This window comes from Talpa europaea, assembly GCF_964194135.1.
Source record: "Talpa europaea genome assembly, chromosome: 11".
NCBI classification, from domain to species: Eukaryota; Metazoa; Chordata; class Mammalia; order Eulipotyphla; family Talpidae; genus Talpa; species Talpa europaea.
The window spans coordinates 68,654,291-68,668,997 of NC_140078.1; the positions used below are offsets into that span (position 1 = coordinate 68,654,291).

The following is a 14,707-nucleotide window of genomic DNA, read 5'->3' on the forward strand; positions in this document are numbered from 1 at the left end:
ATTCATTTATCTGACTGTCTTTATGCCAGATCAAGATTAGTTTCAAGTCCAGATAAATGTTAATTAAGTTCCTGCATTTAAATTTCACATATATAAAAACCAGTCTGTATAGATTTATAGTTCAATGTTGAATAGTTCCATGTAGAAATTTCTTGAATAAATAATACATCATTTAGAATTTAGCAATGTATTCTACAAAAATCTTTACAAGTAAAATCATTTAGACTTTCATAATGCTAACTCAAATACAGTTGCTTAGTTTTTTAGCTTTCATCTTTTAAGAAAATTTGAGTGAAAATCAGGAATGAATAATTAAGTCCTGCATTCCTTAATAGCACATTGTAATAGTTCTTTACAAATAGTTTGTCGATGCAGTTAAAATTTTTCTCTTTGGTTTGATTTTTTCCTTAACTAAATTATAGAGCTGGATTTAATATATTAGTATGCTATTGACCTAAGGAAGTACATTCATCCTAGATTTGCGTGCATCCTAAATTTGTGGTCTAACTTTTCATCTTAGTAATGCTTCTTGTTTTAATTTTTAGGTCATTGTACACAAAGTTCATTGTATTTTCCCTCCTTTTTTCCCTGTTCACCATGTTACTTGACTAATTGTGGAAGAGCTTCAAAGCATTTTAGCTTATATTTTAATTACAAAGATGTTTTGGAAATTTGTGGACAAGTTAAGAGGATGTAGCTTTGTGAATACTGAATGGAATACTACTCCAAATTGTCCAGTGACTGAGTGAGGGTGTTTTAAAACTGTCCTTCTATGCTTTTTTTTAAAAACAAGCAATTTTATTTTGATAGGATGCAAATTCAATTAAGAAGATATTTTATATGAAAAAGGCAGAAATTGAGCATCATGAAATGGCTAAGTCAAACCTTCGAATGAGGTAGGTTAAAAAACATCTGAGATATTTGTGCCTTTATTACTTGCTAAATTTTCTAGGTAGTGAAACCAAAACAGTTAAAATAAGATATATTGCATTTTAAGGTTATATTTATAATGTGATTCTGGAGAGAGTAGGGATAACTTTTACCCTGCCTCTTCATAGCAGCTGAAGGACTTTATTTCTTTCTTTCTTTTCTTTCTTTCCTTTTCTTTCTTTCTTTCTTTCTTTTTCTTTCTTTCCTTTCTTTTGGTACCCTCGCCAGTGGCCGGGAAACGAACCAGCACCGCAGAGGCTGTGGGTAGCCTCGCAGCCCAGCGCTCAACTGCTGTGCCACCAGGGGAGGCCCTGAAAGAGACTTTGTTTAAAAAGAAATAATTTTTAAGGTTTAACACCACTTTAACTGCCTTATACACTTCACATATAATGTATACTATACTTAGTGTATGTGTAATATTGCAACAGTTATCTGTGGTATATAGTTGTTTATATTTCTGTTTGCAGTAAGAATATTTAACCAGGTGTCAGGAGATCTAGTCTTATCCTGGTTTTTCCTTGTGCTTGGACTATCGCTTTGAACAAGCCTTCCTTCTGGATTTCCATTTCCTCCTACCTGAAATATAAAATTGAGTAGCTACTTTTGAAACTTCCTTCTGGTCCTGATACTTACTTTGTTCCCAGATCCTCTGGTCATTGCAGAAACCATGTACTCTCTAGCACCAGCCCTGGTCCATTCTCTGCAGAGTCCCTAGGTCATGTAGCAAAGCCTTTATACAGTAGAGGCTCAGAATATTTGAGCATTTTTATGTAGAAAAGAAAAAGAAAATGGTTGTTTCCTTTTTGTTTACCTAATATTCTGATTTCAGCTCTCAGTTTTATGAGATTTTCTGTCTTATCTCTGAATAGGACTCCATCAAATTTGGCTGCAACCAGGCTGACAGGTGCCTCACACAGTAAAGGTGGCCTTGGTGAAGAGAGAAATCCCACTAGCAAGTATTACCGGTGAGAGAGAGTGAGTGTGTTTAGTCCTAGAAATGACCTGTGTTTGAGGATAGGCGTACTAGCGATGGCTATCATGAAGTAATATTTTTGGATATAGTTAGGTGAAATCAAAATTTGCTATCACATACCTTATTTAAAAGGTTGAGGTACCATAGTAACCCTGACCTTGCCTCTGAGATGATGTTTAAGCAGAAATCGTTTGCCAAATCAACCTTAATATTGCCAGTAAGATGAGTGATAAAATACTAAAAGGTTTTGTGTTCAAATCGAATTTGTGAATTCATTGTAAAATATGAGCATCTTAGGAAAGAATTCCATTAATTATGAGTGGATTCTTTTTTCCATAAAATAAGGAGTAGGTCTGCATTTAAGTAAAAAAAAATGCAGGTAGCCTACCTATTTCAGGCTTTGATTATGCAGGATATTTAAAGAAGTACAAAGATAAATTAGGGACTCATCGGTTACATAGAAATATTTGTCTTTGATGTGAATGCTATTTTCATAATTTCTGTTTCCTATAAAGTACCTAAATTGTTATAACATTTCCCCCCTTTTCTAATTATTTGTTTTTCTTTGTAGTAATAAGAGAGCTGTACAAGGGGGTCGTTTGTCAGCAATTACCATGGCACTTCAGTATGGCTCGGAAAGTGAAGAGGATGCTGCTTTAGCAGGTAGCCTTAGATTTTAATCATCAAATGCCTTCTCAGTGAATCCTTCTGGAAAATTTCAGTGACTTTGGTCTAGTTGGGAGTTTGTCGGTTTTGGGAGCACATGCTATTTTGTTGCTTTTTTTTATTGCACTCTTGTTGACAAACATTATCAAAGCTTGCTTTATTTTTATTTTATAGATTTATTTTGTGTTAAAACTTGTATCTATGTTAATAAATAATTATGGAAAACAAATCAGTTTGCTAGCCATGCATATCCTGGTTTCAAACCTATAGTGATAAATAGGGAGGGAGCACTAGTGATACCATCAGAAAATCCGAGACGCATTCACATCATCTTAGGTTTCCAGGTCGTTGGCTTATATTTTCAGTAGACTTTAACTTCTTCTCAACTAGTGTTTATGATTTAAAGATAGATGTAAATTATAATCAGAACAGTATGGTGAATTGTCATTTAAAAAGTCCAAAAATGATATTGGAGACTGTCCATGTAGTTTCTAGAGGTTAGCTGTATTCCTTAACTCATGGTACTATCCTGTGTATTCACTCCAGTCTCTGCAGCTATCATTCTTCCTCCTTTCTTTGTCCTTGCATGTCCCTTTAGAGGACTGCTGTGATTACATTTTGTACCCAGAAATTAATCCATGATAACATTCCAAACTCAAAATCAGTCACATCTGCAGAGTTCCTTTCGCCATGTAAAGTAATAGTCATTGGTCCTGTGGGTTAACATAAATAGAAATTTAAGTAATGAAAATAATTATTAGAACAATGGGTGCAGCTGAAGTGGTACTTTGGGTGGAATTTATAAATCTGAATGCTTCTATTTAGAAAAAACAAGCAGCTGAAAGCTAATGAATTAAGCATCCAATGTAAGAAATTAAAAGAGATAGTAGGAAAAATATAAGGAATCTAAGAACAGAAATTAATTCATTAGAAAAGAAAACTATAAAAAAAATAAACAGTAAAGCAAAAGTTTCTGTTAAAGCTATTACTAAAATTGGAAATTTGTCATGAAAATATCAAGAAAGAAATAGAAAGCACAAATAAATATTAGGGAAAAGAGGGAGCATACAGAGATTACAAACAGAATACATGAACAGTTTTTGTGCAAATATATTTGAAAATTTAGATGAAATAGAAACATTTCTACAAAGTGATAAATGCCTAAAAGTTATCCAAGAATAATAAGAATGATTAGCTATGTCATCACTAAAGAAATTAAATTTGGGGCCTCCCCCGTGGTGCAGCGGTTGAGTGCCGGGTTGCAAAGCTGCCCGCAGCCTCTGCAGCACCGGTTCAATCCCACATGGCGCACAGACAGCTCCTGCCGCCCGCTGCTCCCTTCAGCAATGTACTTCGTCACTCTGCCTGTTCTGCTCTCCCCTCTATCTCTGGTGAATTCTCTCACCCTCCCCGCACTTCTGACTGTACCCAGTGCTTGTATAAATAAATAAATAAAACTTAAAAAAAAGAAAAAAGAAAAAATTAAATTTGTTACTTACAAATATTCCCACAGAGAAAACATCAAGCCAAATATTCAGGAGAAGCCAAAACATACAGACTTCTGCAGAAAACAAGAGCCCCCCAATAATTCTATGTTTGGCTAGATATAAAAGCCAAACAATATGTACGCACACTCTAGCAATATATATTAAAAATAGTACATGGTGGGCCTCCCCGGTGGCGCAGCGGTTGAGCGCTGGGTTGCGAAACTGCGCGCGGCCTCTGCGGCGCCGGTTCGATCCCCGGCTGCTCCCTGGCCACCAGAGGAGGGTCCCACATGGCGTGCAGACCTCTCCTGCCGCCCGCTGCTCCCCTCAGCAGTGTACTTCGGTCCTTCTGCCTGCTCTGCTCCCCGCTCTGGCTCTGGTGAATTCTCTCACCCTCCTGCGCTTCTGACTGTACCCAGTGCATGTATAAACAAAACAAACAAACAAACCAGCAAACAAATAAATAAAGCATGCCTCTATAAAAAAAAAAAAATAAAAAATAATAAAAAAAAAATAAAAATAAAAATAGTACATGGTAACATACTTGGCTTATTCCAGTTCGTTTCAACATTAGAAAAGATAAAAAAGTATCACTCACTACATTGGTAGTTTTAAAGGACTAAAACTATATGTTTGGCTTAGCAGATGCATTTGATAAATTCCCATTCGTGATAAAAACTTAGCGAACTAGGGGCCTCCTCTGGTGGCGCAACAGTTGAGCGCTGGGCTGCGAAGCTGCCCCCAGCCTCTGCAGCGCCGGTTCAATCCACGGCTGCTCCCCGGACACCGGCGAGGATCCCACATGGCTGCAGACCTCTCCTGCCGCCCGCTGCTCCCCTCAGCAGTGTACTTCGGTCCTTCTGCCTGTTCTGCTCCCCGCTCTGGCTCTGGTGGGTTCTCTCACCCTCCCGCGCTTCTGACTGTACCCAGTGCTTGTATAAATAAATAAATAAATCTTTAAAAAAAAAAAACAAAAACACAAAACTTAGCGAACTAGGAGTAGAAGGGGATCTTTCCTAACTTGATAAAGGGCATCTCCATTTTTGCTGGAAAAATATTAGCATCATTCTCCTTACCATCAGAAACAAGGAAAGAATATTGTTACCTCTTTTGTTCCCCATACTAGCCAGCCTCTAGTGACAACAGTGAAAGTATAAGTGAAGGTATAAGGATCAGATAGGAGAATATTTATAAGGATTGCTGCTGACAGTGTTTTTTAAATTTTTTATTTAAGAGATCATATAAATGATTCTGTTTAATAAGAATAAGGTTCTAGGTATAAGATCATTATACAAAAATCTGTTCGTTTCTGTAATGTGTCACAGAAAGAAAATATTTTTCTAAGAGATACACTATACATTTGCAAAAAATCATATACCTAGGTATAAATCCAACAAAAGATGTATAGTCTCTTTATGGAAAAGATGAGAGGTGGTAGAGTCAGAAAAGACTGGTTTTCAATTCTTCGTTTTCTTTTAACTCTATTTACTTTACTCTAGATCCAAATTCCCTTTTACTGTGTAGGTCAGTTGACCTTGGATGAGTCATCAATCTCTCAAATCCAGTTTTCTCATTTGGAGAAGACACACTATTCTGTGTGGGGATGTTAGAATTACCTGAGACTAGTACTTGTCATGCTCTTAACACATAACTTAGCACCACATAACTCTTAACATATCCATTAAGAAAAATTTAAATTATGGTCCTTATAAACTGTTTAAGAATTCAGGGAAATGAGCAACATAATGGATGTATCTGTAAAAATGATTACATACTTTGGTGGTTTTGTCACTAGCTTCCTCCTAAAAATCCCCTCAGTAAGGGAAGACATAGTTATAAGAGATGACTTGATCAGCAGGGCAAAGGTACAGAGACTTAGACTAGATCAAGCTGCCAGTTTACAAGTGTACTCTCCTAAACGCCAAGCTGTTGTTTTAGTTGCTTGCTCCTTCTCTTGGCCAGGCGCACATAGCAAGGAGCTTGTGAAGAAAGCACATTTAAAAGAGAAACTGTTTTGTAATCTTTTAGAAATGGTGTACTTTTTCTATATAACATTCTATTTTTATGCAGCATTTCTCTATAAAAACAATTAAGCCTTACTAGCAAATTATTGGCAAACATCACTTAATCCGGAAATTTATTAAAGGAGCTTTAAAGTGTCGTTCCTTTTTCCACTTATAAATACCTTTTTTGTTTTTCTAGCTGCACATTATGAAGAAGGAGAGTCAGAAGCAGAGAGCATTACTTCATTTATGGATGTTTCAAATCCTTTTTATCAGCTTTATGACACCGTTAGGAGCTGCCGGAATAACCAAGGACAACTAATAGCTGAGCCTTTTTTCCATTTACCATCAAAGAAAAAATACCCTGATTATTATCAGCAAATTAAAATGCCCATATCACTACAACAGATCAGGTAAGATATCTTCTATATTACTCAATATTAATTTATTTTCCTGAATTTCCTTCCTAAAATGGGTAAGGGTATTAAAGTAAAAATTCCTTCCAAAGTGGATAAGAATATTAAAGGTAAAAATATGGGCCTCCCCAGTGGCTCAGCAGGTTGAGCACAGCGCTATGAAGCTGTCCACAGCCTCTGTAGCACCGGTTCGATTCCTGGCTGGCCAGGGAGAAACCCACATGGCGTGCCAGACCTCTCCTGTTGTACCCGCTGCTCTCCTCAGCAGTGTATTTCAGTCTGTCTGCCTATTCTGTTCCCCTCTCTGTCTCTGGTGAATCCTCTCACCCTCTTGTGCCTCTGGCCTGTACCCCAGCTCTTCTATAAAAATAAATCTTTTAAAAAAAAAAGGTAAAAATATTTTTCACTTGTCCAGGGTTTTCTTGAATATCACTCCTCTGTGAAAAGTCAGAAACAAATTTAGCTAAGTGCAAATGATACTTTTTGTACTGCAGTAGAGTCAAGAGGCAAATAAATGAAAGATATTCTAGCAAGGCATTTGTCAGATTATAGATTATTAAAAGTCTTGCAGCTCAAATTTGACTTCATTTTTTTATAACTAAGCAAAGTACAAAAATCTTTCTGCCTAACTCTTTATTGGTAAATTTTAATTGCAGTCGTTTATCTTTATTTAAATTCTGCATCTATCATTGGAGCCCCAAAATAAGCATTGTTAAAGCTCATAGAGAATTGATTAGCTGAAATAAAACCTGAAAGATGATTCACCTTCGTTTCCTATTTTTGTTTAGAAAATGTTAAAGTGGGCTTCCCCAGTGGCACAGCAGTTGAGCGCTGGGCTGCGAAGCTGCCCCCAGCCTCTGCAGCGCCGGTTCGATCCCCGGCTGCTCCCCGGCCACTGGAGGAAGGGTCCCACATGGCGCACAGACCTCTGCTGCCGCCCGCTGCTCCCCTCAGCAGTGTACTTTGTCATTCTGCTTGCTCTGCTCTCCCCTCTGGCTCTGGTGAATTCTCTCACCCTCCCCATGCTTCTAACTGTACCCAGTGCTTGTGTAAATAAATAAATAAATCTTTAAAAAAAAAAAAAAAATCAACCAGATTTCCTTAAATCAGATACTTAAACCACCATAGTATTTTATAAAATAGGAGATAATTAATATAAAATATGATGGTTCATAACTCCCTCAATGTGGGTTAAATTTTACATTATGCCCAGATACAGGCAAGAGGCAGGTAAAATTAACTGGACATGGTCAGAGTGAGCTGGTGTTTACATGATGTTTTCTTGACAGATAACTAACCTTCCAAACACTAGAAATTAAAATTCTTGCATTTGCTAGATTCTAAGAAATAGGATTGGTTAACAACATGTGTTTTATGGTTTTGCAATTGTAACATCTATTTTCATCATTTAATTGGTAAGGTTTATGGTGCTTTTATTTAATACAAATTTTGGAAATTTTCAAATGCAAGTAAGGTAAAAAGAGTTGGATCATTTGGTTCTCCTAAAATAACATGGAAATTAAAGCTGCCATTCATTAAGAAAATAACCTAGAAAGATAGTAAGTCTTAGAAGATACTGAAAGTTTCTCTTTTAAGTGAGTAATATTTATCCTTAGTTTCTCCTCTCCCTTAGTCTTTTTTTTAGTCAGCTTAATTAACGAGGTCAAAGGAAAACCAATCCTGAGCCAGGTCAATCCCCTGCCTACTACACTCTTCTCCAGGATAGAATTTTCTGATATAAACTTTGTTTTATTTGGTCAATGATTCTGTGCCTTTTCCCTTTTTTTTTTAAATTTTTTAAAAGATTTATTTATTTATTCATACATACAAGAACCAGGGTATAGGCCAGATTCGCGGGAGGGTGAGAGGATTCACCAGAGACAGAGCAGGGAACAGAACAGGCAGGCTGACGAAATATGCTGCTGAGAGGAGTAGAGGGCGCGACAAGAGAGGTCTGCTGCACCATGTGGGACACTCGCCTGCCGGCTGGGATCAAACCAGCGCTGCAGAGGCTGCGGACAGCTTCACAGCGCTGCGCTTAACTGCCTGTGCCACCAGGGGAGGCCCTGCCTTTTCCCCTTTTAAAGTTTGCTATGACAGGTAGGGGAGTGGCTGAGGCCTTGATGGTAACATACTGAAAGGTCAAGCTTTTAGGATGTCTAATTGTACATCTCTTGTAAGGACACATACTGAGTCACTGGTATCTGACAGAAACCTTCATGTGCCTGGGCTACCTTCCATTGTGCTCTACCTCGGAACAATAGGGAAATCTAGAATAGTGCTGAACATTCTGTGATGATGGAAATGTTGTTTTATCTGCACTGCTCAGTATGGTAGCCACTAGTCACATGGGACTGTTGAGAATTTGAAATGTGACTAGTACAACTAAGGAACCAGATTTATAATGTATTTTAACTTTTATTTAAATAGCCACATTTGGCTAGTGGCTACTCTCTATAGCACAGTCCTAGGAAGATTTGTTGGCAGAACAAACATAGTTGAAAGTCATTGAAAGCAACAAAAATGAAAGTGTGGGCAGGAGCTAAACAGTTGTCATTCCATATGCCACCTTCTGACGTGCTGGAGTTTGTCTTCCCATCTTTTATTTTCCATTCTGCTCTTCCCTTCTCACCTCTATCTTTGATTAACATTAATCTGATAAGAATCTGCAGGTTTATTATAGATTGTTACTTACAGGTTTAGAGTCTCTGATCTTTAAAAAGCATTTCCAGCCACCCTGGTGGCACAGGGGTTAAAGTTTCAGTGCTATCAAGCTACCATCACTGCAACATGAATTTGACCCTAGGCAAGGGAGCTAAACCACATGGTGCAGCAGACCTCTCCTATCTTGCCCACTGCTCCCCTCAGCAGTGTATTTCGGTGGCTCTGCCAGTTCTGTTCCCCACTCTGTCTCTGGTGAATCCTCTTACCCACCGTACCTCTGGCCTACAGCCCAGTTCTTGTGTGCATAAATAAGTAAATTTTTTTTAAAAAGTGTATTCCAGCACTTTACCTTTGTCAGGAATACATCTGAGTCTATAATCTGAGGGCTAGCTTTCTAAGCTGGTTACTGAGAACTGAGTTTGTTCTTAGTTGTTTTTTGCTTCATCCTGGAATTATTCTCTACATTCATATCTTTAAGCACTACTTGGAGTCTGCTTATGATTTTGGTGAATTTTAAGTAAAATTGTACATGCAGAATGGATGATGTTATTAAAAGAAAGAAATGTGTGGAATCCAGACATTCATTTTGTGTAACTGTTTACACATATTGTCATTCTTTTTTTTTTTTAATAGAGGCATGTTTTTATTTATTTGTTTGTTTGTTTGTTTGTTTGTTTGTTTGTTTATACATGCACTTGTTACAGTCAGAAGCACGGGAGAGTGAGAGAATTCACCAGAGCAGGGAGCAGAGCAGGCAGAAGGACCAAAGTACACTGCTGAGGGGAGCGGTGGGCGGCAGGAGAGGTCTGCGCGCCATGTGGGACCCTCCTCCGGTGGCCGGGGAGCAGCTGAACCTGCGCTGCAGAGGCCGCGGGCAGCTTCGCAACCCAGCGCTCAACTGCTGCGCCACCGGGGAGGCCCCATGTTGTCATTCTTAATACTGTTTTTGTGACTTTGATGAATAACCTGCAAATACTTCAGTCGAGGGCCTCCCCGGTGGCGCAAGGGGTTAAGACACAGCCTATGAAGCTCTCCGTAGACACTGCAGCACAAGTTCGATCCCCGGCCAGGGAGATGACTCACATGGCGCAGCATACCTCTCCTGACTCTCCTTCTGCTCCCCTCAGCAGTGTATTTCAGTAGATCTGCCTGTTCTGTTCCCCACTCTGTCTCTGGTGAATCCACTCACCCCTCACACCTCTGGCCTATACCCCAGTTCTTGTATGCATAAATAAATAAATCTTTAAAAAAAATACTTCGGCCGAAAGATTTAATAATGTATCCTGCCACAGAGAGTTAAGGCAAACCATGAGACTTTGTACAAAGTATAGAGGAACTTTATGAGAGTTAGTATTAGTAATAACCAGTGTGTGAGCGAGAGCATAGAATTTTTAAGACTTTAAGCAAAAACCTCAATTTTATTTTTTTATTAAAGTAACATTGGTTTACACCACTGTGTGTTTTAGGAGTATAGGTTTAGGCCTCTTCAAATGTATGTCATCACACCACACCCACCACCAGAGTACCAGTAACCGTCCACCATGGTGCATTAGATCTCTTCCACCCTTTGCTCCCACCCCTCTTGCCCTTTGGTAACATCAGTTCTGTAGTGAAAATCTAAGGGTTTGATCACTTCTAGGCCTTTTAGCTAAGATCAAGTGTAAAATCCAAGAGTTTGTTTTGGTTTGGTTTTTGTCTGTTCCTTTGCCTTTTTTTTTTTTCCCCCATTATTCCACATATGAATGAAATCATCTAGTCTTTTTCTTTCTCATGAGTTATTTCACTTAGCATAATCCCCTCTGCTTCCATACATGGTGTCAAATGGGAAACTTTTATCTTCTTTTTTTTTTTTTTTTTTTTTTTTTAATTTTTTTTTTAATTTTATAGAGGCATGTTTTATTTATTTCTTTATTTTATTTGTTTGTTTGTTTTGTTTATACATGCACTGGGTACAGTCAGAAGTGCGGGAGGGTGAGAGAATTCACCAGAGCCAGAGCGGGGAGCAGAGCAGGCGGAAGGATCGAAGTACACTGCTGAGGGGAGCAGCGGGCGGCAGGAGAGGTCTGCGCGCCATGTGGGACCCTCCTCCGGAGCCGGGGAGCAGCCGGGGATCGAACCGGCATCGCAGAGGCTGCGGGCAGCTTCGCAACCCAGCGCTCAACCGCTGCGCCACCGGGGAGGCCCCTTTTATCTTCTTTTATGGCCAAGTAGTGTTCCATTGCGTATATATACCACATCGTCTTTATTCAGTCATTAATCCATGAGTACTTAGGTTCTTTCCATAACTGACTCTTGTAAGTAGTGCTCCAATGAACAGAGAGGTGCATGTATCTTTTTGAATTAGTGTTTATATGTACTTTGGATAGGTTCCACTAGAAGCAGGATTGTTGGATCATGTAGTAGTAGTAGATGTATTTCTGATGGGGTGTGGGGACCTCCATACTGTTTTCCGTAGAAGCTGCACCAATTTACATTCCCACCAACAAAGTATGAGAGTTTCTTATTCTCCATGTCCTTGCCAACACTTGGCCATTCTCATGGTTGTGAGGTGGTTTTTTTTTTTTTAAAGATTTATTTATTTATACAAGAACTGGGGTACAGGCCAGAGGCATGGGAGGGTGAGAGTATTCAAAGATAGAGTGGGGTGCAGAACAGGCAGACGGACTGAAAACAATGCTGAGGGGAGCAGCGGGCGAGACAGGCGAGGTCTGCCGCGCCATGTGGGTTAGCTCCCTGGCCGGGGCTCAAGCTCAGTGCTGCAGTGGCTGCCAGTAGTGTCATAGTGCTAAGACTTGCATCACCAGAGAGACCCTAGGTTTTCTATTTCTTCCTGATTCAGTTTTGGAAGGATATATGAGTATAAGAATTTGTGCATTTCTTCTAGGTTATCCAGTTTATTGGCATATAAATGTTCATAGCAGATTTATTTCCTTTGTATTTCTGTGATATCTGTTGTAACTTCTGTTACATTTCTGTGTCTATTTATTGGAATTTTCTCTTCTTTCTTTAGTAAACTTGCTAAAGATTGTCAGTCTTGACCAAAAAAATTAAAAAAAAAAAACACAAAACAGTTTTAAGCCATCATAGTTAACAAATGTTTGTATTGGAAAAATAATAATAAATGGACTCTGACACATCTGCCTCTCACTTACCATCCTCAGACCACTTTTCTTTGTCCATGTCTCTCTCCTGGAAGTGAATATATTATTCTGTGTTCTCCTTTGTGGTGTTGGCCAATACTTTTTCTTTTTTATAATCCTGATAAAATGAATGGCCCTATTTTCAAAACCAGGCAGATTACCATGATTCTTCTTTAAGGTAGCTTAAAATTTCCTTGATTTTTGTCTCTGTTAGCACCCTAACCACTAACAGGATTTTTCTAGTCAGATTTTTGGTTTTGTATATTTGTTTTGTAATTGACCATCTTATTAGAGCCTCTTTATTACTTCTTGTAGTGTTCTAGTTTTGTGGTTTGTTTTTTGTGTTTTTTTTTTTTTTTCAATTAAACAGTCATATTGCCTAAATATACTGGTGCTTTTGCTTCCTTACTTTATGTCTTTAAAGATATCATTTCCAGGCCTCTAATTAATATCACTAGTTCTTTTCAGGATTTTTGCATTGGACTTTCAGGAAGCTTTTTCATAATTTTCATAATGGAAAATTCTAGCCATGTGTTTTTCTTTCACAGAACAAAGCTAAAGAACCAAGAATATGAAACTTTAGATCATTTGGAGTGTGATTTGAATTTAATGTTTGAAAATGCCAAACGCTATAATGTTCCCAATTCAGCCATCTATAAGCGAGTTCTAAAATTGCAGCAAGTAATGCAGGTAAGAATTCTTGGTTTTTCTAAGTGTGTATAACTGAAATAATTTTATGCACTTTGAGTATGTTCTTGTAAGATACATGAACAGTATCATGGCATTCAACAAGTACTACTGGATATTTTATTTAGGATCATGTAGTTTAGAAACAATTTAGACAGGGTTTAGCTTTGTGAAAGAAAGAAGCAGGGATTTTTCCCTGGGATGTGGTATTTTAGTGTCCTCAGAAAGTTTTCCTCTAGTCACAGATGCTATTCATTCATTTAAATTCCATTTCTTTGGTTCTAGACTTTGTTTCTGTTAAAAGCAAGGCTGGTCCTTGGAGAAAGGACATCCTAAGACTAGTTAATCTTTTTATATTATCTACAAGTTTATCAGATCCTTTCTGAGAGCACATCTTAGAGCGCATCTGAGGTCACAGATTATTAGGAGGTTTTGAGACCAAAAAAGGCTTATATATGAGCTACAAATTGTGTCTGTCAGTTTATTGGTAGACTCTTCTAAAAAGAGAATCAGAGGAAAGAAAAAATCAGAGAAAGGAAGCAATGAAATAAGCAATTTTAGATCACCTGTAGAATTTTTATTTTGTATGGTCAACACTATGATTAGTGCTGTGGATTTCAAGAATTTCCTTTACAATACTCTGTGTATTCTCTAAGTTTACCATGGTTCAACTTTCAGTTCTATTTGGCAGCTCTTTAAAAATGCATGTGTTGAAAAGTAGATATCTTCTGTCACCTCTCACATTAAACTTTCTTCTTAACCACACAAGCTGTTGTTAAGCTACAAAGGCTCTATTTGAGTTGACTTTACTTAAATATGACCACAAGAGTAGGATGCCCTTACAACTTGGCTCTGTGCTTTTAGAGAACAGTAGGTCTCCTTTGTTAGTCTTAAATGCAATTTAGCTACCATGATTTCTAAACTCTTTGGATTCATTGTTTTGACCTATTTTTCTCTTAATACATCCTTTTATAAAATTGGTTATTGAAAATATTTAATGACACTTTAATTTTGTGTCCTACTCATGGTTATAATATTCTGAGTGAATCTGATATGTCTGGCTCTATATAATAGTATATATAGAGAGAGCATATATAATAGCATATATAATGACATAGCGTTCTGGCTATATAATAGTCATATATTCTAGGTGTGTTCAGTTGAGTGAGCTTGATTCCCAGGATCTGTTCTGTTTTAGGCAAAGAAGAAGGAACTTGCTAGGAGAGATGACATTGAGGATGGAGACAGCATGATTTCTTCAGCTACCTCTGATACTGGTAGTGCCAAAAGAAAAAGGTATAAACTCTTACAGTTGGAGATGTAGTCTCAGTTGCTATTTATTTTATTTTAGATAAGTACAAAAAAATGTTTGCATGTATGGGGTCTCTTAAAATCTTTAAATATTCGATAACATCTTTTAGAATTCATATTTAATTTGTATGACTAATGCATTTTTTTGGACAAGTACTTTATTGCTTTTAGATCACTTAGATAAAAATGTCAACTACTTAATGTAGCCTAGAAAAACATGTTTTATCTTTTTGCTGTCCATGTTACTTTGTTTTGATGTGGCATTTTTAAAGTGCCATTTAAATCTAATTTAGGCAGTTTACTACATAGTGAGATGCAAAGATGGAATATGAATTAGGAAAGGTAAGGAGAAATTTGATACTACAACTGCAGTAAAGTAAGACATTACTCTTATTTCCCCTTTGTTTTTCCTTGTTTTTGATCTTTATTT

The 14,707-nt window shown here is 37.7% G+C and overlaps 1 protein-coding gene across 4 annotated transcripts in view; it reads left to right on the top strand.

Annotated features, from left to right (window-relative positions):
• Nucleotides 1-14,707, top strand: part of PBRM1 (polybromo 1) — a gene marked incomplete at both ends in the record, with an annotated part of 95,701 nt that overhangs the window by 25,041 nt on the left and 55,953 nt on the right. For 3 of the 4 annotated variants that reach the window (XM_084248150.1, XM_084248151.1, XM_084248152.1), the window contains 6 exons: nt 811-896; nt 1,800-1,895; nt 2,475-2,566; nt 6,259-6,472; nt 12,828-12,969; nt 14,165-14,262. In XM_084248150.1, the coding sequence (XP_084104276.1) occupies nt 811-896; nt 1,800-1,895; nt 2,475-2,566; nt 6,259-6,472; nt 12,828-12,969; nt 14,165-14,262 (728 nt within the window). Of the gene's footprint in view, nt 1-810; nt 897-1,799; nt 1,896-2,474; nt 2,567-6,213; nt 6,473-12,827; nt 12,970-14,164; nt 14,263-14,707 lie in introns of all 4 variants that reach the window. The other variant, XM_084248153.1, reaches the window with a different exon arrangement.